Below are 24,382 nucleotides of genomic sequence, written 5' to 3' on the forward strand. Positions count from 1 at the left end.
TGTAGTGTTCCATGATTCATTGTTTGCATATAACACCCAGTGCTCCACGCAGAACGTGCCCTCTTTAATACCCATCACTAGGCTAACCTATCCCCCCACCCCCCTCCCCTCTAGAACCCTCAGAAGAAGATAGCAGGAAGGGAAAAATGAAGGAGGGAATGGGAAGGGGAGACGAACCATGAGAGACGATGGACTCTGATATACATTCTTTTTTTAAAAAGAATTTATTTACTTATTTGAGAGAGAGAGATAGAATATGCACATACAAGTGCATATTGGGCAGAGGGAGAGGAAGAGAGAGAATCTCAAGAAGACTGCAGAGTGTGGAGCCAGAAGTGGGGCTTGATCCCAGGACCCTGAGATCATGACCTGAGCTAAAGTCAAGAGTCAGATGTTTAACCCACTGAGCCACACAGGCGCCCCAAATTTTTTTTTTCTTTTTTCCAAAGTAGGTGCATGACATACATTCTCATTAGCAGTGTATGAGAGTTTTACCTGCTCAACAAGCTTCAACCTTGTTGAAATTGGTAAGGCTGATCTTTGTTCTTTTAAATTTGCCCACTCTTAAGAAAAAAATACCCATTCGGGCGCCTGGGTGGCTCAGTTGGTTAAGCGACTGCCTTTGGCTCAGGTCATGATCCTGGAGTCCCGGGATCGAGTCCCGCATCAGGCTCCCTGCTCAGTGGGGGGTTTGTTTCTCCCTCTGACCTTCTTCCTTCTCATGCTCTCTCTCTACAATTCTCTCTCTCTCTCAATAAATAAATAAAAATCTTAAAAAAAATAAAAAAGAAAAAATACCCATTCAATGATCACATAGTGGTATCTCATTGTGGCTTAATTTGTATTTCCCTGATGACTAAAGAGGTTGAGCATCTTTTTATGTGCTTATTGCTTTTCTTTGTCTATTTGTTAAAGTATTTCTTCAAATAATTTGCAAATTTTAACCAAGGTTTTTGTCTTCTTATAAAATTATGAGGAGTCTTCATACCTTCTCAACACAAGTGATTTGTCAGATATATGTGCCATATGCCCACCTTACCCTTGGTTTTGCTTTGTGTGGTTTCTATTTTTTTATTTATTTTTTAAAATTTTTTATTGTTATGTTAATCACCATACATTACATCATTAGTTTTTGATGTAGTGTTCCATGATTCATTGTCTGCATGTAACACCCAGTGCTCCATGCAGAACGTGCCCTCTTTAATACCCATCACCAGGCTAACCCATCCCCCCACCACCTCCCCTCCAGAACCCTCAGTTTGTTTCTAGAGTCCATCATCTCTCATGGTTCATCTCCCCCTCCAATTTCCCCCCTTCATTCTTCCCCTCCTGCTATCTTCTTTTTTTTTAACATATAGTGTATTATTTGTTTCAGAAGTACAGATCTGTGATTCAACAGTCTTGCACAATTCACAGCGCTCACCATAGCACATACCCTCCCCAATGTCTGTCACCCAGCGACCCCATCCCTCCCACCCCCCACCACTCCAGCAACCCTCAGTTTGTTTCCTGAGATTAAGAATTCCTCATATCAGTGAGGTCATATGATACATGTCTTTCTCTGATTGACTTATTTCACTCAGCATAACACCCTCCAGTTCTATCCACATCATTGCAAATGGCAAGATCTCATTCCTTTTGATGGCTGCATAATATTCCATTGTATATATATATACCACTTCTTCTTTATCCATTCATCTGTCGATGGACATCTTGGCTCTTTCCACAGTTTGGCTATTGTGGACATTGCTGCTATAAACATCGGGGTGCATATACCCCTTTGGATCCCTACATTTGTATCTTTGGGGTAAATACCCAGTAGTGCAATTGCTGGGTCCTACGGTAGCTCTATTTTCAACTTTTTGAGGAACCTCCATACTGTTTTCCAGAGTGGCTGCACCAGCTTGCATTCCCACCAACAGTGTAGGAGGGTTCCCCTTTCTCCGCATCCCCGCCAACATCTCTCGTTTCCTGATTTGTTAATTTTAGCCATTCTGACTGGTGTGAGGTGATATCTCATTCTATTATCCATGATTAACTGCAGTCCCAGGCAGATGCTCCTCCTTCTGACGCAATTTCCAGAGGTCTCAGGTAGCTTCATACTATGTCACAACACCTGTGTCATTCACCTGCCTGTCTCATCATGTAGGCATCTTATCATCTCAAATCATCATAAGAAGGGTGAGTATAGTACAGTAAGATTTTATGAGAGAGACCACATTCACATAACTTTTATTACTGCTCCATTTTATTATTAGTTATTATTAATCTCTTGCTGTGCCCAATTTATAAATAAAACTTTATCATAGGTATGTATGTATAAGAAAACACATCATATATATAGGATCCGGTACTCTGTGGTTTCAGGCATCCACTAGCCATCTTGGAACGTATTCCCTGTGGATGTGGAGAGAACTACTGTGTTACAGACATTTTCTCCCATTTAATAGTTTGCTTTTACTTTTGTTAGTGGTGTCTTTAGAAGAGTAAAAATTTTTGACCTTTATACAATTTCCGTGTGTGTATTGTTTTTCTTTTATAATTCATACATTTGTTTCTTAACCTAAGATCTTTGCCTATCCCAAAGTCACAAAGATTTTTCTCTTGGCAGGTTCTTAGTTTTACTATTTACCTTTAGTTCTGTGATCTGTTTTGAGGTAGTATGTGTATATGGCATGATCTAGGGCCCATGTTCCTTTCTTTTAGCATATGGCTGTCCACTTGTTCAGCACCATTTGCTGAAAAGTCTTTCCATTTGCTGAAAAAGCTTTCCATTTGTTGAAAAGGCTTTCCTTTGACCATTTGTTGAAAAGACTTTCCTTTGACAACTTTATCAAAAATCTGTTGTGTGTGATTCTGAACTGTTTCATTGATCTATATGCCTCTACTTTCACTAGCAATACACTGTCTTGGTTACTATAGTTTTATTGCAAGTCTTGAAAGCAAGTAGTTCAAGCCCTCCCAATTTTGTTCTCTTTTAAAATTGCTTGGCAATTCTTGGTTATTTGCACTTCAGTATAAATTTTTAAATCACCTTGTCAATTTCTACCAAAAAAAACCAAACAAACAAAACCCCAAAACCCTGCTAGGATTATAAATAGGATTGCATTTAACCTGTAGATATATCTGGGGCGTAATGACATCTTAATGGTATTGAGTCTTGCACTCCACAAACATGGTGTATCTTTCCATTTATTTAGGTTTTCTTAAATTTCTCTTAGTTTTCTGCTGTTTTCATCAAAGAAATCTTGTACACCTCTTGTTAAACTTACTAAGTAGTTTCTTGCACTCTTGTAAATGGAATTGTTTTTTTGAAATTTCATTTTCCGTGTGTGCTGCCTGTATATAGACATGCAAATATCTTTCATATATTAATTAACCTTTTATCTTTCAACCATGCTAAAGTTATTTATTCTAATAGTTGTTTTGCAGATTCCTTGTGATTATTTTTCTAAACAATCATGTCATCTGCAAACATTTCCTTTCCAGTCTTTATGCCTTTTTCTTTTTCTTGCCATATAGAAATGGCTAGAGTAAGGCTGTTTCTATAAGTTTGATTTCGAGCAGTTTTACTGTCAGCATAGGCCTTCCCCCCATCCCAGTGTTTATCCCGTTCATCGTTTCCTGAGCTTTGTGAATTTGCTAGCTTAATATCTTTCTTACACCAAATTTGGTAAATCTCAGTCTTACTTTCTCTCTCCCTCCTTCCTTTTTTTTCCTTTCCTTTTTTCTTTTGTTTTCTCTTCTCTCTTTCTTTCTTTCTTTTCCTTCCTTCCTTCCTTCGTTCCTTCCTTCCTTCCTTCGTTCCTTCCTTCCTTCCTTCCTTCCTTCGTTCCTTCCTTCCTTCCTTCCTTCCTTCCTTCCTTCCTTCGTTCCTTCCTTCCTTCCTTCGTTCCTTCCTTCGTTCCTTCCTTCCTTCGTTCCTTCCTTCCTTCCTTCCTTCCTTCCTTCGTTCCTTCCTTCCTTCGTTCCTTCGTTCCTTCCTTCCTTCCTTCCTTCTCTCTTCTTGCTTTCTGCAACTCCACTTATCTGTATTTAGAACTTTTGATATTGTCCCATGGATCCCTTAGACACTGCTAAATATTTTTCAATATTTCTCCTCTCTTTTCTTCAGATTAGATAATTTTATTAATCTATCTGCAAGGCCAATGACTATTTCTTCTGTTATCTCTTTTAAGCCCACCCAGTGATGTTCTTTAACTTCATATAGTTATTTCATCTTTTAGTTCTAAAATCTTGATTTGCACCGTGTGTGTGTGATTCTTCTGCTGATGATCCTTGTATTTTTTATTTATGATAATCATCTTCTTCTTTACCGTAGGGAGCACAGTTATAATAGTTGTGTTAAAATCGTCGTCCATCTGAGTGTCTTGCATGTCGTGAGCAGGCAGTTCAATCCCAGTTGTTTCTTCTTTCCTTCACAGTGCTGCATATAATTCACTTATCTGTGTGTGGTTCAGAGGTCAGCCGGAGATGTGTGTAAGGCTTACACAGCAGATTATGTGACCCTCCCTGGGTCTCTTCTTTTTGGATTTGGGATTCCTCCTTCCCTTCCTGATGGCAGGAGTTGATCTGAACCCATCCACTGGGTCTTTAGTCCAGAAAGACTGCAGTTTTTCTTGCTGTTTCAGTTGCCCTGAGCCAGACTGAAATTATGACCTACACTCAGGATAGAGCTTGAAACCTGGGAAATTCAACTGTGCTGCCTGTTTTCTCCATGTTTCAACTCTTTTCCAAAACATACCTGCTTGTATTTACTTTCCAGAGCCCTCAGGTGTTTTTTGTTTTTGACTGTTTTGCATTTTGTCTAAAATTTATTGTTATCTGGAGGAGAGTAGGCCTGTTAATCTCTTACGCCTCCAGGCCATAAGCAGAAACTCGGCTATATTTAATAGTAATCATTTTGTAAATACAGACTTTATGATTTTTACCCCCATTCTTAAAATTAGTATTGGATACAAGTATTTTCTATATATCTCATTACCATCATGGCCCATTTAATGTTCCAGCATAATTAACCATTCCCTTCAAGTTGGGCATTAAGGTTATTTTCCACTTCCCTATATTTATAAATAACATTGCAATGAGTGTAATGCTGCGTAAAACCTTTCCTATATTTAGGGTGGTCTCCTTAGGGTAAATTCCCAGAAGTGGGTCAAAAAGGATGAATATTTTTTAAGGCTCTTTTTTATATTGCCAAATTGCTTCCCAAAAGGGCCATACAAATTTGCACTGCTTGCAACAATTTAGGAAAATGATTATTTTGTAAAACCTTTGCCAGTACTGGATATCATTAAACCAAGAAATAACACTTATATTTCAAAAGGTGAAAAATTATAACCAAGGATTTATGAACACCTATACGTAATATTTTAATGTCAGAGAATCGATTTTTTTCTGGTTCTATGACCAGAGACTCTAAAATGAAATAGAGGTATTACAGAGAGGAAGACTCTGAAAAATGAAATTCTGCGCAAATAATCACAGAGAATTACAATGAAGGAGGAATTTGGGAAGCATAGAGAGAGAAAATATATTTGCACAAGAAACTCAAAGATGAAAAACAGGCCAAAAATGCATAAAAGTTTGGCCTAAACTTATGAAAATACTTCCAGAAAGCCTGAGCCTTCGAGTTTGTCAGTTCATTGTGGGAAATTTTGAGAAAAAACAAAAAACGAAAAACAGAAACAAAAAAGAAAATAAAACAGGCTTTTAAAATTGCCTTTGGAACAATAAGGACAAGAAAATGATTACCACATTGCATGAAACAACTGAAACCTTATTACCAGATGAAAGTATAAAACTAAATTCATTCTGAGTCTATCAGACTGTCACTTATATCAAGAAAAAAAATCTGAAAACTAGAAAAGGGAGAATAAAGATATTTCATAAGAAAGGCAGCTCTAACATACAGAGGAAGTACTAAGTATTTGCTTTGAAGTGTCTGCCTCAATTTCAGTCCCTAGACTCAAGCAAATTACTTTTCCAGGGCTAAAGTGATTTGATTATATGTGTTTAGAACACAGGGTTAGTTATATTCTTAGAGGAATCAAGGGTAAGTAGAGAGGCTTCCATAATTTGAAGGACAAATCGTATCCTCCTTTCAAATAGGTGGTGAAGCACTTTTGAAACTTGATTTTGATTCTCAAGAACGACAAGGTCAGTTGGTCAGATTCACACAGTGAGCATGTGTGAAGGGGAGTTGGAAGCTCTCAGAGCCATCATGGGTTCACTAAGAATAAATCGTGGCAAGCGAACTGCATTTCTACTTTGGATAGGTGTGTGGTGCAGGTGGATCAGGCAGATACCATAGACACAGGATATCTGAATGTCAGCAAGCTATTTGTCAAAGCTTCTCATAGGTGTATTGATTTTTATATGTGTTTATCTGAATAGCCAATCATCCCAATTAAGTACAAGTTCTGTGATGGCAGAGAATATTTCTGTTTTACTCCCCAGTGCATATCCACTTTCTGGCAAGTTATAAGCTCTCAACAGATATTTATTGAATGAATGATATTTTGTTGTGGTTGTTTCCAAAGGAGGAAATTGCAGAGCGTTTGATAGTATAGTCAGATTATTCAATTTTACTCAATTACATGGTCCCAAAGAGCTTTCATTAAGGGACCAATGTCAATCTAAAGCGAGTTCTCTAACTATAAGCATACGTATCGGGTTCTATTCTTCATCTAGGGCTCTTCAACACCAGTCTCCTTGCCTTACATCCGGGAAGATTTGCCATAGGGTATCAGGAATAGCAAGAACCACAGTTAGACTTCCCACCTCATCCTTCTTCCCTCCTGGCTATGTGGTCTTTCCCAAGACAAATGATCCTGGCAAACATCAATTTCTTAATATTTAAAACAAAGATATCAGCATCAATTTGTACTCTATGTTTGATATGTTGCAGACACTCAGTCACTATTCATTCCTTTTTCTCATCTCCTGCTCCCTTTCATATTTACGCAGTTCAGAGAGGGCATCTAGTCAGGGAATAGTGAAAACACAAAATCACAGGACTAAGACCAAAAAATGTCTCGAGACGCTAGGAAGGGCCAAAATATACAGACACAATTTGGTAGTATAAACGTTCTTTGCTTTGGTTTAGAAAAAATCAATTCTACAAATACATGACGGGAAGGACCAGATTCATTTGCAGTGCCTGGGAACAAAGGACGGAGAGCATAGTGGATACAAGTCAGCTGCCAGTAAAGTGGGAGCAGTCCTGGGCTGCATCATCATAAGACTCGGGGTCAGAGAAACGGAGGCGGTAGTCCACTTCTGCTCTGTGTGGGTCAGATCATGCCTGGATTATCCTGCCTAGGTCTGGACATCACAGATCAAAAAGGACTTGAGCACACCGGAGCATGTTGAAGAGAGTATGACAAAATGAATTTGAAATATGGGATGCGTATCAAAAACACTAAGATTGGAAAACTGTGATGTAACACCCAGTACTATAGAGGGAGGTAGTGAAATAATCACTCCTGTATGTTGCTGATCAGGATGGAATTGGTCTAACTTTCCTGGAGGACATCTTGACGATATGGACCAAAACTTTAAATATGTTAATACCCTTTGCCCCAGCCATTTATCTTTTTACTCTCTAGAAAATTCTACACGTGGATGCACAGGGATGTGTAGAAAGATTTATCTTTAGGAACATGTGGTGCGATATTATAGTGAAAAATTGGAAACAATATACAATTCAAACAATAGGGAATTGATGAGGTGCATGATGATACATTGGTACAATGGAATATATTGCAAACGTTAAGTGATACTGCAGTCAATACTTAATGACATGGGATAATGTATATGACATATTTTATGTAGCTTCATTTTAATTCCATAAACAATCTCAATTCATTTTCAAGAAAACAAGGAAAATAAGAAAGGTCAACAAAAAGAACAAAAACTCAGTGTTCAGAGAAACTCGCTATTAACACTTTGGTGGATCCTAGGTATAGATGTACGTACAGATGAAGATACTGGTATACACATACATTTAGATGTAGATTAGATGTGTGCATATACAGACATACATGATATATGTAATTTATATAATAGCAAAAGAGCTAAGCATATAGCTGGATCCCAACATGTATTTCTGACATAAATGAATGAATCAATTTAAGCTTAGACATTTTTAAACAAAACTCACAAGGTGTACTAAGACAGTAGAGTCTATTTGTGAAAAAATATGCATAAAATGCATAATTAAAATCTAGAAATAAGGGGAATCTGTTGGGAGGGAGAGTATTAACTGGATTATTATTTTTTTCTTTGTACCTTCTAACTTGTTTTTTCTAATTTTCTACAATATATAAGCATTGATGTCGTAATCCAAAAAAATCACAGTTTCTGTAAAGCATATGATATAAGGAATGGCTGAAGGTATTAGGAGGAATATTTAGCTTGGAGGGAAATATTATAAATGGGCACATGGGCGATATTCAGGCTGCTGAAGGTCCATCATATGGGGTTATGGAATAGCCTGAGCCTGTAATTCTAAAAGGATAGACAGAGTCTGGAGGGTGGAAATTGCAGGGAACTTGATTTTTGGCCAACCTCATAGTCCGGAATCTGCTCTATTACTCTGTTATACCTTCTGTTGCCCCTGTGTTCTTGTCTCTGCTCTGCCATTTATGAGCTGCGTGACCTTGAACAAGTCACTGTGGTGTCTCTGACCTTCAGTCTCCTCATATTGCAAATGAGGGTAATAATGCCTATCTCATCCAATTATTGTGAGGGCCAAAGGAGCTGCTTGCCATTGCTGGGAAGCCAGTAAAGGTGCTAAGCATTCTGTGATATTTGCTAGATGTTAATGTCTTTTCCAGGCATACAGCATGTTAATAATAGGACAGACTCCAGACCTGGGTCTCTGGACACCCAGTTCATCTTTCCATTGCCTAGGGCTGCCATATGGTGAGGGGTAGGAAGGAGTGTGGAAATTTTTGTAGCACTGGACAAGGGGAGTGTTCTGTTTACTTCATGCTGCACAATACACCATTCTAAACTTAGTGCCTTAAGACAACAACAACCCTATGCTCATGGAATTTAGGAGTCAGGAATTCATAAATGACAAAAGGAAGATAGAAGGATTGTCCCAGCTCCACAATGACTGGGACTCATCTGGGAATACTCCCAACATCTGTGGGTGACCTAGGTGTTTGGAAGGGTAGGTGGGGTGGGTATCATCTAGAAACTTCTTCTGTCCCAGCTCAGCTGAGACTGCTGGTGGCACACTTACATGTGGCCCCTCTGTGTGGCTAAGACCTTTCATGGTGCAGGGACAGGTATCTGAAGAGGGAGTAAGCATCTGAATGTCAGTGTTTCAAGAAAGCCAGGCAGAAGCTGCATGGCCTTTTATGACCCATTCCTAGAGGCTATGCAGAGTCACTTCCCCTGCAGCCTCTTTATTAAAAACTCATCCCTAAGGCAGTCCCAATTCAAGGTGAGGGAAAACAGTCTCCACCTTTGATAGGGGAGTGCCAGAAGTCACTTTGCGGAAGAGGGTGTGGGGTGGGAGATTTTGTGACTGCCATCCTCGCAAAGTGCAGCCTCCCGCAGGGAACAATAGAATGTTCCCTGAAGACAAAGCTTTACTTTCTTGAGGTACTGAGTTAAGCTTGATTGGAGAGCTTCTCTCCGGCATAGGTGTTTCTCTGGGCCAAAATGTGGGGACAAATTGAGATATCTCCATTCTTGGGCAGTGGGATGATTACCTCTGGGATGGCCATATTACACTCAAGTCCGAGTGAAAAATGAGCCTACGCTGCAGCAATAAGACCATTTATTTTTTTAAAAAAAACCATAACTTTTATTAAGTGTTTTTTAAAATTACCAAGCATTAGATGTTCATAGGAAGAAAATTCTAAAATGCAGATGAACAACAATAAGAAAAACATTTTAATACCCCAAATCTTAACTACTCAGAGAATAACCACTGAAGAACCTTGATTTCTTTCAATATATTTTTATGCATATGTATATGTATATGCAAACATTTATATACTTTACTGGGTATGTATTTTTAGAATAGAATAGGGTCATTTTACACTTACAGTTTTCCAATATGCTTCTTAAAATTTAGTTTATAATTCTAGATCATAAACATCACAGATTGACTTAGGTCTTTATTTTTTAAATTAATATATTTATTTTCTTCTATTTTTTATTACACACACAATGAAATTCACACTAAATATCAACAAATGTGTATAAATTTACACAAGTGGACTCTCTCTCTGCATTCTTTGCTGTATATTTTTTTGCTCAACAATATATCATGGAGAGGTCTGCACATCAGTAAATATAGATTTATGTCACTATATTTAATAGTCTCATGAGAGTCTATTTTAAGAGTATGCTATCATTTTTTTTGTTTTTATTTATTTTTTAAGATTCTATTTATTTATTTGAGAGAAAGAATGAGAGAGAGAGAGCACATGCGGGGGAGGGTCAGAGGGAGAAGCAGACTCCCTGCCGAGCAGGGAACCCGATGTGGGACTCGATCCAGGAACTCCAGTATCGTGACCTGAGCCGAAGGCAGTTTCTTAACCAACTGAGCCACCCAGGCGCCCTTTTGTTTTGTTTTTAAATCAGTCCCCTAAAAATGGGCCTCTAGGTCATTTCCACTTTTTTCTGAAACAATTAACTATCATGTTTAATTATATTTTACCTGAAGATTTTTTTTAACCACTTTTAAAAATTCAATGTGAAACCCAAGGATCCTGCAGAATCCACTTTCCTGGGGGATCAGGTAAACCAGGATGTGAATCCTGGCCCTGCCATTCACTGGCTGTGTGACTGCAAGTAAGGGGCTCATTGTCTTCAGCTTCTGTCTGCACATTTGGAGGGATAGGGGGAGTCACCTCTGGGCAAAGTGCCTGGCCTATAGTGGTGCCCAGTGACAGGTAGCAATTATGGTCAGAGCCTCTCCAAGTGGTAGACACATATGAACATCTGTTCAGCCCTAAAGCTCAGAGCAGTCGTGAGTTGTGTGGTTTAGGGGGCATGGGAAGTTTTAGCCACTTTTGTCCTCTTCTGGAAATGGCACCATTTGTATTCCTCGGACGGTTGGGGGTCAGATGGGTTTTTGCATTCCCAAGCTACATATTTCTCTATCTGGTGCAGTTCTGGGTAATCTAAAAATGCAATATCGCTGTCACCAGCTCGAGGAAGACACGGAGCCTGAATAATTTAACATGTCACCACCATCCATCATGATACCAAGAGCGCGGGAGATGGAGTGTGGAGGAGCAGGCCTCCCTGAGGCTGGCACAGCAGGTTTGTGGAAGGGCAGCATGGTCAGAGAAGATACCTTTGCAAAGAAGAGCAATGAGTTAATTCTCAGAGGGCCAGGAAAGACCATGCCTCCCTGATCCTGCTCTAGACTTTCCCATAACGTGACTTTCAATTTGTTCAGATGCCTTGATTTGCCCGAGAGCAAACCTAGCATCATGTCCTTTTTTTGCCATCAAATATCTCTCCCCTCTTGGGAAAGCCTCTAAATACCTCTGAATATCTTCACTTATTTATCAGGAAAATTGAAATGATTCTTACGTAGAGAGGGCTTAGCATCGTGCCTGGAATGTCTTAATTGCTTCCTCACCAGAAAGTAAGCTCCAGAAGTCAGGAAGGTTTCGTCTGCTGCATTCACTGTTGTATCCTCAGTGTCCAGAACAGTTGTTTGGCACAGAGTGGCACATGGTTGGTAATTGCTAGGTGAATGAATAAACGAATGAGGGAGTGTTGTGATTCCTTGGGGTGGCCCCTTGGGCCAGGATTCAGAATGCCTGAGCTCAGCCCCGGGCAGCATGGCTCTAATCAACCATGAACTATTTTAAAGTGCATAATTAATTGTCGTTTCCCACACTCACAATCTTGTGCAACCATTCTAAGATATTTCCATCACCCCAAAAGGCAACCTTATATTCATGGGCAATCACTCCCTATTCCTCTCCTCCGTCTACCCAGCCCAGACAACCATTGCTTTTGGTCTCGATGGATTTACTAATTTTGGATGCTTTACATAAATAGAATCATGTAATATATGACCTTTTGTGTCTGGCTTCTTTCCCTTAGCAGAATGTCTGCCAGGTCCATCCATGTTGTAGCAGGTGTCAGTGTTCCTTTATGGCTGAGTAATATTCCCTCATGTGGATACACCACATTTTGTTTTTCCCTGTCCTCTACAGCTTCTCTAACACCTGTTATTTTCTTATTCTTTTGATTATGGCCTGCCTGCTGAATGTGAAGTGGTATCTCATTGTGACTTAGGTTTGCATTTTCCTAAGGACCAAGGACTCCTCTTTTCATGAGAACAGAGGGTTTTTACATCAGACGAAAGTCATTCAAATTTGTCATTTGTGTGATCTCTGATAAGCAACACTGAGAATCTGCAGGTCGGCTTGCCCTGCGGACCCCTTGTGAAGTGTAGATGGGCGATTGCATCTAAAATGCCCAGAGCACTTACCACACTAGAGAAGGTGCCTTGCCTGTCTTCTTCAGGCTGCATTCTAGACGGTTCAGGACCAGAGGAAACGGGGGCCCAAGGAACAAGGGCAAAGGAGCTGCTGATTCCTCTCCTCTCCTCTTCTCTTGCCGGTCTTGCGCCATTCTCACGTTCTCTCAGCCCTAAATGGAAATACTTGAGTCATCCTGTATAATTAATGGCTGCACTTTACTTCACTAAATCACCAATTTCATATTAAAATGCTAGCAGAGGGGGCTCTTTTCTATCTGTCTGAATCATCTCCAAGTCTGTGTGTAATTGGCCTGTGGCCCCTTCAGATTATATGGACACGCAGAGGCTATAGGACTTGGGTGGCTGCCACCTCCTTAGGATGTCACAGAAGGCAGAGAGTCACACCCACCCCCAGTGGCACTCCTTTTTCTTCTGTGAAACTCAAGCAAACATTGAATGAATGAGGCATGTGCCTTCACTCTCACTTCTTTGGTCTTTATGCTCGATACATACATTCTATCATTTTCCTCATAATGACCATGGGGGCTGAGGGTTATTTTCCCCCCTTTTAAAGATGAACTTGGAGAGTGTAGGTGCCTCACCCAAGCTCACACAGCTAGTAAGTGAGACCTCAGATTAGGACTCATGTCTGACCCCAGCATGTTGTGTCTTTCTACACAAGTGCATTATCTCTCGTGGCTCATGGATGACACCCATGTAGAAACCTACTGGACTCTAAGTGTCTGAGGACACAGACCAATGGCTGTTGTCTTTTAGTGGAATCTGAGCTAACCCATTTTTCGTTCAATTCACATTAAAAAAAAATTTCAATACCTTAGTGGGGTCTGTGACTTATTCATCTCTCTCTCTGTGCCTAGATCCCAGCCCTTAATTATGCTCCATAGTATCTGTTGTCTGATGTCTCCAGAAGTGTGCTCTCTGCTGTGGTAGGCATTTGCTGCAACTAGTCTGTATTGAGGGGTGCTGTAAGCATAAAATATACACTGGATTTTGAAAACTTATGAAAAAATGTATAAAATATTTTAGTGATGATAATTTTATGTTAACTACATATTAAAACGACAGGATTTTTAATATGTTGGGTTAAATACAATATATTCTGAAAATTAATTTTACCTGTTTGTTTTTTCCCATTATTTTTTTTAAGATTTATTTATTTATTTGAGAGAGAGAGAGCATGAGTGCAAGCAGGGGGAGGGGGAGGGGCAGAGGGAGAGGGAAAGGGAGAGACTCTCAAGCAGACTCCCTGCTATCATCAGACAGAGCCTGATGCAGGGCTTGATCTCACAACCCTGAGATCATGGCCTGAGCCAAAATCAAGAGTTGGACGCTTAACCCACTGAGCCACCCAGGTGTCCCTGTTTTTTCCCTTTCTAATGTGGCTCCTAGGACATTTAAAATGACATATGCAGCTTGCATTATATTTCTGTTGGGCAGGTTGGTGTAGAAGCAACTTCTCTGAGCTTCAGCTTCCACTCTGGAAATGGTAGCTTGGTACCTACAGGAAGGAGGTGAGGTCAGAAGTGTGGGAGTGGAGAGGGACTGGAGAAGCCTTCATGGTAGTCAGGGGCATGATGTTCGTGCGCTTGGGCATGTGGAATGGTAGAGGCATCCCTAGCATCTAGCTAAGGCTGAATGGAGTTCCTACCAATAGTACAAGTGTAGAGTCCAAGGGAGGAGCTGTGAGAAGTGGAAAAGGCTCCCTGGCATTGGAAGTGGAGGGGGGCAAGTAACACACCTGCTAATCCTCGCAGGTGAAGTCAAGCTTTTGCCGCTCTCCCTGGGTGCACACACACACACACACGCATGCGTGTGCACACAGTGTCCCAGGCTGTTTTAGGCACAAGGCAGGCTTTGCAGGGAAGCAGACCTGATTCAGTCTCCACTCCCTCGCTTACTTGCTCACAGAAGCTCTCTGAGACATAGTTTATTCATCTGTAAGACAAGGTTCATAATGCCTTCCTTATAGGGATGGCTGTGGACATTCAGTGAGCTATCTGTGCATATTTTATTGTACACTGCTATAGAGACCAAAGGAAGAGACTGCAGCCATTGACTGGTTGTGAATTGTGGTTCTGGTACTGACAAGCTGTGTGACCCTGGGCAAATTACTTAATTTCCTTGTGCCTTCATTTCTTCGTCCATTAAAAAAGGGAATAAAAGTAGTAACCTCCTTCCTAGGGTTATTTAAGGATTAAACAAGTTGATACATGTAAAGGGTTACAACAGTGCCCAGCAGAGACAGGGCTATGCAATGGTGAGCTTTTTTTTTTTTTTTTTTTAATTGTATTAGAATTATCTGGTGACTTTCCCTCACCCCTGCTAGCCTGTCCCAAGAGGGAAAGGATCCTGTCTGAGTCCTGTCTGTCATGTTCACCATGGCAGGACCATAGTAGGTCATTTGTTTGGGAGAGGAAGGAAAATGGGGGCGGGGGAGGATTTGGTTGGAAAGTTTTAAATAAGAGGGGGTGGTGGAGCATTGAAGGGGATGTGGAGGTGTCTGAGGTAGACTTCTGACGGGGGCAGACCCCCTCCTTTTTTCTCTGCTTCCCAAAACATAGCAGGAAGGATGACAGGTGCTTTCTATACATAAAGTAACTATTTTATCCAACGCTTTCATTTTCCCCTTGGCCAAGAATTATGTGTAGATTAACAAAAACCGTCCCTTCCTCCCTCCCTTCTCCTTTCCACCCTCCCTTCCTCCCTCCCTCCCTCCTCCCCTCCCTCCCTCCCTTTCTCTCTTTCCTTTTTCTGTAACAGTAAAATATGTCAACGGCAGTTTAAAAAGCCCTCCTGACTTTTGGAGACCTTTGCTCTTCCCCTGCTTCCAGAGTGTCCATGGGGCTTCCGCCAACTCCATTTCAAAAGAGAGCCTTTAAACGAAGGGCTGCACCTCGTAGAATCTGGAGTCTCCAGCTGTTTCTAGGCCCTACCCTTAATTGCTGGAGGTTGGGCATGTTTACACTAAGGGACAGGGACAGGCCAAGGACACATTCGTGGACAAAGATCAGACATTCTTGTCCCCTATACTCTCCCATCTAGTACAACATACCGTCTCAGGGAAGGGAGAAGGCAGATATTAATCATTCATTAATCAAATTAATGTTACAGAGCATTAATTTGAGAGGCAGTGTCAAAAGTGGTTAAAAGTTGAACTTGGCCATCAGTCACACATGGGTACCAAGTCCAACCTCACTCACTGTTACCAAATCACTTTTCTGAAACATGGTTGTTTCATCTATAAAATGGGCATCAGTATACCTCCCTCCAAGGGATACTATGAGTTTGGAATGGGAGCATGTATGTGAAGCTCATCACACAGTACTTGGTGCCCTGATGCTGAAAGGACAGTCGGCCTTCCCTAAGGTTCCCTCTTGAGTTATTTCCAGGAAAGTAATTTGCATCCTAGAAAGCTCAAATGTGGAGCTGGACAGACTAGCCCTGAATCCTAATTCTTGTACTCATGTACTCATCAGCTGTGTGACCTTGCCCATACTTGTCCTTGTATCTTTATCATCTAGGTTGTTAATTACACTTTTTGCTATGAGTATATCATGATGAAGATTGTAGGCAATAATGTATCAGCATCTTCTAGGCATATAGAAGATTGCTCAACATGTTGCTAGAATAAGTGAATGAAGGCACAATAACCATATTGCAGACAGAGTATCTGCATATGGGATTTCTGTATACTGGATGCCCTACCAGAGAAATGGCATAAGAAACTCTTCTTTGATTGAGCCATGTTTCCCTCTGATCTATGTTCTTCTATTCCTCGGGTAGAATTTTTGAATAGGTAATAGGTTTGTATGGTGCTTGATTCAAAAGATACAAAATATTTATAGGGAAAAGTGGTCTCCCTCTATCCCCTGCCTTCAGCCACTTCTTCATCCAGCACATCCACTTCTGCCAGGTCCTTGAGTCTCCTCCCAGACACAGGCTATCGATGTCCATGTTGGTGTCTGAAGATCTGTATCCAAACCAAACTAAAGGTCCTCTGCTTCCCTGCCCACCATGCACCCCCACCATGCTCTGAAGCTCTCTCCTCACTGTCTCCTCTCTAGGGCAAAGAATTTACCAGTGCTTTAATCCCTCTCTTCCCACATTCTGTGCTTTTTTGGTAACAATAAAATATATATAGAGAGAGAAAGGCATAGAGAAAATAAAAAATTATCTGTATTCCTCCCTGCAGAATTAGCTTATTCGTATTTTGGCATATTTCTTTCTGGTCTTTTATCTTGATTACTTTTGGAATCCACTGTTCATCATGTGGGAATGCATCACCCATCCGCCCCCACATTCCTGAGTGTGTCTCTGAAACACCCTTGCTCCTCCCTCCTCCTCTTCCCCATCCTCATTTCCCTCTGCCTCACCCAGACCCTCATGGCCTCTCACGAAGGGATCCCTGAGCCTCCCAGCTTTTGCTCTCCATGGCACCCACTCTGAGGCTTGGGTGCCACTGTCATGTCCTTCATGGCATGTGCGGCTAATGAACTCATCCTCTTGCTCTGAGACCTTCCGTAACACCCGAAACTCGCCGTCATTGTGGCACTCAGGAACTTCCACCGTGAGGCTCCAGTGATCCTTCCTGTCAGCTCTCCACTCACCGTGGCCCCCACTCGCCCACGCTCCCCATCCCCAGGGACGCTCACCTCCTGCCTTTCCCTGGAACTCTGTTCTCTGCCCCTGAAGCCTCATTCATCCTTCCAGCTCTGGCTGAAATCCCCCTTCCTCCATAAAACCTTCCCAGGTTCTCCGTGTTGGAATGGATTGCTCTCCCCCATATCCTCAGCATCTCATTGTGTGGGAAAACATAACCATGAATTAGGTTAAAGGCTCCTTAGGATCGCATTTGTCTCCTTGACTAGCTTGTGATCTGCTGGCTGGCAAGGACTGGGCTGTAACTATCTTTGTACCTCCAGTGTCTGGCTCTTGGTTTGGCATCAAAGAAGCGCTTGCTTGAAATGTGTGTGAAATTAAGTTGCCCGAAATGTTTTCCTAGAGGCAGGCTCATCTTACTAAGCAACAATATAGCTATCAGTTAGTTAGGACCTGCCACAAACAAGATATTTTATGTTTCCTATCTCCTTTAATCTTCATAGCAACCCTACAAGGTCAATAGTTATTGGCCCCATTTTATTAAGAGAGAACCCAGGGCTCAGAAAAAGGAGGTGTCCCCTCAAGGTCACACAGCTCGCGGCTACCAAGCCACGGTTAGAACCCAGATCCACCTCACTGCAGAGCCCCAACTCCGTCCATAAATTATGCCAGCTCCCGAGTCACTTGGGATTTACAGAAAGAAGTCTGGGGGTGGGGTTGCTGATCTTTGGGTCAGATGAGGGATTTAACAAGCTCCAGGAAGCTTATGTGACTAACAGATTGCTCTTCCTTTCAGGGGGAATCAGCTTTGGGAGAACCAAGGGGACTTCGGGTTCAGAGGCAGACGACGAAACACAGCTGACGTTCTATACGGAGCAGTACCGGAGTCGCCGCCGCAGCAAAGGTAAGGGAGTCCTTGGGAAGGTTCCAGAACCAGTGTTTGTAGGAGGAAAGCCTGAGAAGAAGTCTTCCGTGCTCACTGGCAAACCTCAACTTTTCTTTGACCTAGTCCTGATGCAGTTAACACAGCCTGGCATCCGAAACCTGGGCTAGACTAGTGTTGGTCATTTACGGCTTCCCCTTCCATTCTTTATTTGCTCTCTGTCCTACCTCATACCTCAAAGGATTTGGGGAAGATTTTTTAAGTTTATGCAGTGAAAAAAAAAAAAAAATCCAGCACAGGAATTAAATAAGAAAGGGAATCAGATTGAAAGCAAAATAGGAATAAGGAAAATTACTCAAAACCAGATTAGATTGATGCGGAGTGATCTGTGCCATACTGTGTTGCGTAGTTCTTAGAAGGAGCCGGCCACAGGGGCGCCTGGGTGGCTCAGACATTAAGCGTCTGCCCTCCTGGGATCGAGCCCCGCGTCGGGCTCCCTTCTCCACTGGAAGCCTGCTTCTCCTTCTTCCATTCCCCCTGCTTGTGTTCTCTCTCTTGCTGTCTCTCTCTCTCTGTCAAATAAATAAATAAAATCTTAAAAAAAAAAAAAAAAAAGGAGCTGGCCATTTAATGCAGAGCTTTAACAGTCAAAGTGCAAAGGGAAACACTCAGCAATAAAACGTGCAGGGTCTATGGGATAGGACCATTTATTCAGGAAATTCTCTTTACCTGACACTAAGACCAGACAGCAGGTTCTCTAGTTGGTTCCTCTAAAGGGGATCCCTTTTGACTTTCAAGACAGTGTCTTCACCAGATGAAATCCATACTGATGCATCATTATTTCTCACAATGACCCTCAAGGTAAGGAGGCGTCAGAAGCGGACGCAGGACTCCATAAAGGGCTACATCTCGGGGCTGAGGTCCACAACTCTCTGATGATCACACATACTCCGAAGGGAGACTAGAGCATATTTCAGGCAGTCAGCTGTGAATGTAATTGCTCACCCCTGAGTGTTGTATATGGATGGGGAAACGGCAAGTTCAAGGTTGCAATCTTGGAAGAGAACAGGGAGTGGTGGGTGGGTGGGGTACGAACATGTATCCCATGCCACTGATTAAGGAGCGCTCCAAGGACTTAGACCAGGGCCCAGAAAGAAGTAGGGCTCCTCTGGCAAACATGAAGGCAATTAAGACATGTGGCCCTCTCACTTCTGCAGAGTGGGCTGAAGAAGCACCTGGGGTAGGGAAGAGGGAAAGAATGTAGAACGGTTCTGCATGTTTCCACCCATGTGTGGTGGACACTGAAAGAGCATGGGTTACATAGCTGCTCTGGGCAACTTTTGCTCTTAGACAAGTTATCTACCTCCTCATACCTCAGTTTTATCACCTGTGAAATGGGCCTCATAATTGCCTCATAGACTTGGGGATGAATTTTTGTTAAGTTATATAAAAAGTTTGTGAGGGGGCACCTGGGCGGCTCAGTCATTTGAGTTTCCAACTCTTGGTTTCAGCTCAGGTCCTGATCTCAGGGCCCTGGGATTGCCCCTGTCTGGGGCTCTGCGCTCAGCAGGGAGTCGGCTTGGGGGTTCTCCCCCTCTGCCCCTCCCCCCACTCGCTCATGTGTGTGCGCGCGCGCTCTCTCTCTCTCTCTCTCAAATAAATAAATAAATCTTAAAAAGAAATCGGTTATGGCACCTGGTACATACTAAGGGCAAATAAAGTAGACATTAGTAATGTCAATTCAGTTTTCACTGTGGATTTCCCTATGTCCCTACCCCTGGCACCTTTCATGGAAAAGGCCCTGTGTGGGGAGTAGCTCTTTTGACACATCACCTGGGAAGGTTCTGCAGCCTCTGCAGCGACTGGAATAATAGGGCTTGCTTCTCACTTCTTCCCCAGCCTTGGCTCTCTGGTATCTGCTGTGTTGGAGATTTCGAAGTTGGTGATGGATGATTCTTGACCTGTCTTCTCCCTCCCCCAATCCAGCAGCCAGAATTAGAGCTGGGGAAGTCGATGGGTCTCCTCTGCCGGACGGGGCTATTTACAGCTAATTGGAAAAACATCCATCATGGAGCACGCCCCTCGTAAACTCAGAGTCAAACTTTGAAAAGAAAAGAAGAGTGAGCCACAGGACTCGAGTTAAACGGTTTGGCCCAGTGCCTCCATATGCTGCAGAAGGCCAGGCTGTGCGTCCAGTGGGGGAGGGTGGGGAGGACAGGGCTGCCCTTTCCTCCCCCTGGCCCTCCTGCCAACGGAGAGCTGCTGCTTTTTCCCCTCTGTCCGCTAATGCTGGGTTCTTCTCCCTCCACTTCTGGTTCCAGCCACGTTTTCCTCTTCCTTCTCAGGCCCCTGGGATGCTTGCCTGCCTGCTTGTTTCATTTCTATTTCTTTTTCTTGTTCTTCTGTTTCTCTTCTTTTCCTTTCCCCTTCCCTCCTTCCTGCATCATGGCTTCCTTCATTCCTCTTTCCTTTGTTCTCTTCTGTGTTTTCTGTTTCTTCTTCTCTCCTTGTTACCTTTCTCTCTCTTCCCCTTTTCCGACCACCCTTTCCTCTTTCCTCCAGCTATTTCCTGGTGGATCCTTCCTTCTTTCTTACTTTCCTTCCCCCACTCCTCCTTCCCTCCCTCCCTCCCTCCCTCATGTACTTCAAGTATTTGTCAAGCACCAACTGTGTGTCTGACACTCTTCTAGTCATTGGGGACACAAATCAAGCAACAGTTTTAAAAGACCTATCCTTGTGGAGCTTGTATTGTATCAAAATATAAGTATGTTAGATGGGGACAGATGCTCAGGAAAAAGACTGCAGCAAGGAGGGGAATTGAGAGAGTCGAGCGGCGGATTTCGATGCCCTTCACATAAGTTCCTCTGCCCTATTTTCAGGGTCAAGGGAAAGCCTTCCTGACACTGTGAGGGGTAGCGTCACGGTTATGGGTGTGGTTGCTGGTTCTTCATGGAGCACAGACGGTGAATTCGGGGCCAGCCAAGCCTCTGCTCCAGCCAGATGCACTTAGAACCCCATGCCTATTTCTGCAGACACTGTGGTCTCCCGGGAAGGACTGTGACCCTTCTTGGCTGTTTCTTGTATGGGTACAAGAGTTGAAGCACCTTCAGCGCTCACTGCCCTCATGAGGAAAATGCAAAGGTGAGCTGGGGCAAGTCTGGGAGCCCATGGGGTTGAGAGAGCCATGGAGCAGAATAGTGAGAGCATGGATGCTTGCAGGGAGCCGCCTAGGTTCCAATCCCAGCCACGCCACCGACTAGCGGCACCTTCTTGAATGTGAACCTGAACTTTTCTGCACATCAGCGTCCTCCTCTGACAAGTGAGGCTAGTAAAATTAAAGCTGAGGATTAAAATCAGTTCATGTCAGTCAAGCGCACAGGCAGGGGTGAAGGAGGGAGAGAAGACGCGTAGGTGGTGGAGGGAGCTAAGCTGCCTGGGAAGGAGGACCGGGCCGGGTGTGTGGGTGGATCTCCGATCTGGGGCCAATGCCGTGGGACCGCATGCAAGTCACGTCACCTGTCCAGGCCTCTGGTCTTTTCTGTGAAACCTGGGGGGAGCCCAGTTCTCTAAGGTCCCTTCTCCATCATGCCAGCAGGACTGGCTGTGTATCTGAGAGAATCCCCTGTCCATGAGGTGCACCTGGCCTCCTTTGCATCATGCCTGCCCCCATCCCAAGTGCCTCTCCCCTTGCCTGGTTTTCTTTTTGGAGAGGGTGTCTGTCCCTCACCTGGGGGTGACTTCCGTCATCCTGTTGGACTACGCCTTCACCCCCAGCCCTGCCCGAGCTCCCATCGTGCCAGCCCTCTCCCCGGCCTCTGCCACCACCATCCCAGCAGCTCTTCTCTCCAAACACAGTGAGCCAGCAACTCCCTGCGGTCTTGCTGGGACCATGCAGGCCATCCTGACTGCCACAGGGAGGAGGTGATAAAGTGCAATGAGGCAGGGGAAGAAAGAGCTAGACATACCAGGAAGGCACATCTCTATGCTGGTTGGAAACCGTGACCTTGTAGCCTTGGGAATCTGTGTTCATTCGCCCTACCCCTCCAGTTCCAGCTGCAAGCAAGACCTGGGCTGTGTGTCCCAGTCTAGGGGCATACGGACTGCCATCAGGCCGTTCAACCGTTGCCACTTTGAAGGGTTCAGAAGGGAGTCGGTACTATGGGGTCATCTGATAGCGACAGGAGCCATGGTTTCCAGTCCTGGATGGATTTGCCACCAGTTTTCAGTGTGACCTTGGCCACCACCTTGGCCAAGTCCCTGCCTGTGTGTGAGTCTCACCTCCCCAGTCGACAAGTCAAGGTTGAAAGGCGTGCTCAAAAGCAAGTCAGAGAACATTGGTGAAGGTCTTCTGAGGGCCATGAGTGGTGCTGGGCAAGGTGGTAGATATGTTGGAAAGTGGAACCCATTCTCTGGATGGTTCAGACTGTCCCAGCTTTGGGAGAAACGAGAGATAGGGGAACACTTGAGAACTTGTGGGACAGGGCTTCCTGGGAGAGTGGAGACTGGAAGCTGACCCTGGCCCGGACAGGACAGGAGCCGGTAGTCTCAATAGTCTTGGCTTTAAAATGGGGTAGCCATAGCGCCCTCTCGGGGTGACTGTGAGCATTAAATAGGAGCATGAGCATCTCCTTTGTACAACGCCCAGCAGCAAGCCCTCCCCTCTCCGTCACTGTCATCCCAGTCCCTGTCACCTCCATCCTTTGTTGCAAACCGCTAAAATCCCCTGCTCAGCCATCTTACTCACTGCATTCCAGCCCATTCTCAACCCTGGAGCCAGAGTGGCCATTTTTAAAATGTAAATATGGTCATGTTGCTTCTCTGCTTAGAAGTTTCAGTCCTTCCTTTTGCATTTAGGATGGATGTGTTGCCTGGTCAGCCACCCATTTCCCCAGGGCTCTGTGTCCTCCTGCCGCCCAGGCCTCCTCCCCAGCACTCCCACGTCCGTCCCACAAGAACTCTCGCAGACCTTCTCTCCTGGAATGCCCCCCTCCCCCGACCCTTTGACTCATTGTGACATCTCCACTAACATGGCCTGTTTTCAGCCATGCCACCATGCCATCCCACCCTCATTCCTGTTTCATCCTGTAGTAGCTGCTGTGGTCTTACCCCTCTGCAGACTTCATCACCACTTTAATTTTGCATTTACCAGCACGTTCTACGGGGGATGTTTGTATCCTCCACGGAGCTGGAAGTGTCACAAGGATAAGCACATGGCTTATCCTAGCTTTCCATCCCCAGCACCAAACACAAGGATGGGTCCACGGTAGGCACTGGGTTAATATTTTTGAATGAATGATTAACGAATGAATGAATGAATGAATGAATGAATGAATGAATGAATGAAAGTCCTGACCCGGTGTCTGGATTATTACAAGTGCCCAAAAGCAGATCCTACTTTTCTGGCTGCCCTTCTTATCTTTGCTCACTCCATTTCCACTTGCAAGAAGAGAGTCTGCACTCCTTTCCTCTTCTCTTTGCTGGTCCTGGTGAGCAGAACTGAGGCCTCAACCCTGCCCGTTCTTCCAGTTCAAGGCTCCCAGGGAAGGACACGCCAGGTAGTGAGAGGAAGGCCCAAGTACTGAAGTTGGAAACCCACTCTGCCTTGTTCTTTGAGCATGCTTGGAGTGTGTGTAATTTGAAGGGATGTAACAAGTTCAGGAGGCTCCCCAGCAGAGAAGGATACACCCAGGGCTGATGGTAGAGAGAGGACATGGAGTGGGAGGAGAAGGAGAACATCTAATGGGGTTTTCCTACCTTGGTCTCTCTCTAGCATGTCCCATGAAAGGAGTACAAGTGGCATCAGATTCAGCTAGATCTGGCTATGAATCCTGACTACTCCCCATCCCCTTGGTGTGGCCATGGTGGGATTTTCATCTCTGGGCATTTCCTCTTATATAAAATAGAGCTGTTGGCACCCACGTCCCAGAGTGAGCAAATCCAGAGATGGGAGGTTCCAGGACTCCGAAATCCTGTTCTTTCTCCTGAAATTTCCCTTTCCTTGAAAGCATCCTGAGCCCAAAATTAAGTCAGCTGAAATTCCATTTTTGGCAATAGGAGCTACTGGAAAGAGATTTGTGATACAGTCTGAGAATCAACCCTGGCTTCCCTGAGTCTCGGGGTTTTTTTGTAAGGGAACTGAGACAGTCATTCAAAGCATCTGCTATAGCCAGGTAGAACACCATAAGCAGAGAACCGTCGCAATCAATATGGCGAGTGGACGAAAAGGAAGAGAGAGAAAGTAACTGAGAAACAGAGACTCTGTGTGGTGGGGTTTCTGTAATCAAGAGTCAGCAACCTCTTTCTGTAAAGGGCCAATTCATAAACATGTTCGTCTTTGCAGGCCACCTAGGTAATTTTGGAACTCCTCAACTCTGCCATTGTCACTTGAAAGCTTCCAAAGATAACAC

At 43.7% G+C, this 24,382-nt stretch overlaps 1 protein-coding gene across 5 annotated transcripts in view; it reads left to right on the forward strand.

Annotated features, from left to right (window-relative positions):
• The window catches only part of ASTN2 (astrotactin 2), an 894,395-nt gene that overhangs the window by 284,489 nt on the left and 585,524 nt on the right, over positions 1–24,382 (forward strand). For all 5 annotated transcript variants that reach the window (XM_027616418.2, XM_027616419.2, XM_027616420.2 and 2 more), the window contains one exon: positions 17,889–17,996. In XM_027616418.2, the coding sequence (XP_027472219.2) occupies positions 17,889–17,996 (108 nt within the window). The remainder of the gene's footprint in view (positions 1–17,888; positions 17,997–24,382) is intronic.

The sequence above is a fragment of the Zalophus californianus genome, chromosome 13 (assembly GCF_009762305.2).
Source record: "Zalophus californianus isolate mZalCal1 chromosome 13, mZalCal1.pri.v2, whole genome shotgun sequence".
Taxonomy (NCBI): domain Eukaryota; kingdom Metazoa; phylum Chordata; class Mammalia; order Carnivora; family Otariidae; genus Zalophus; species Zalophus californianus.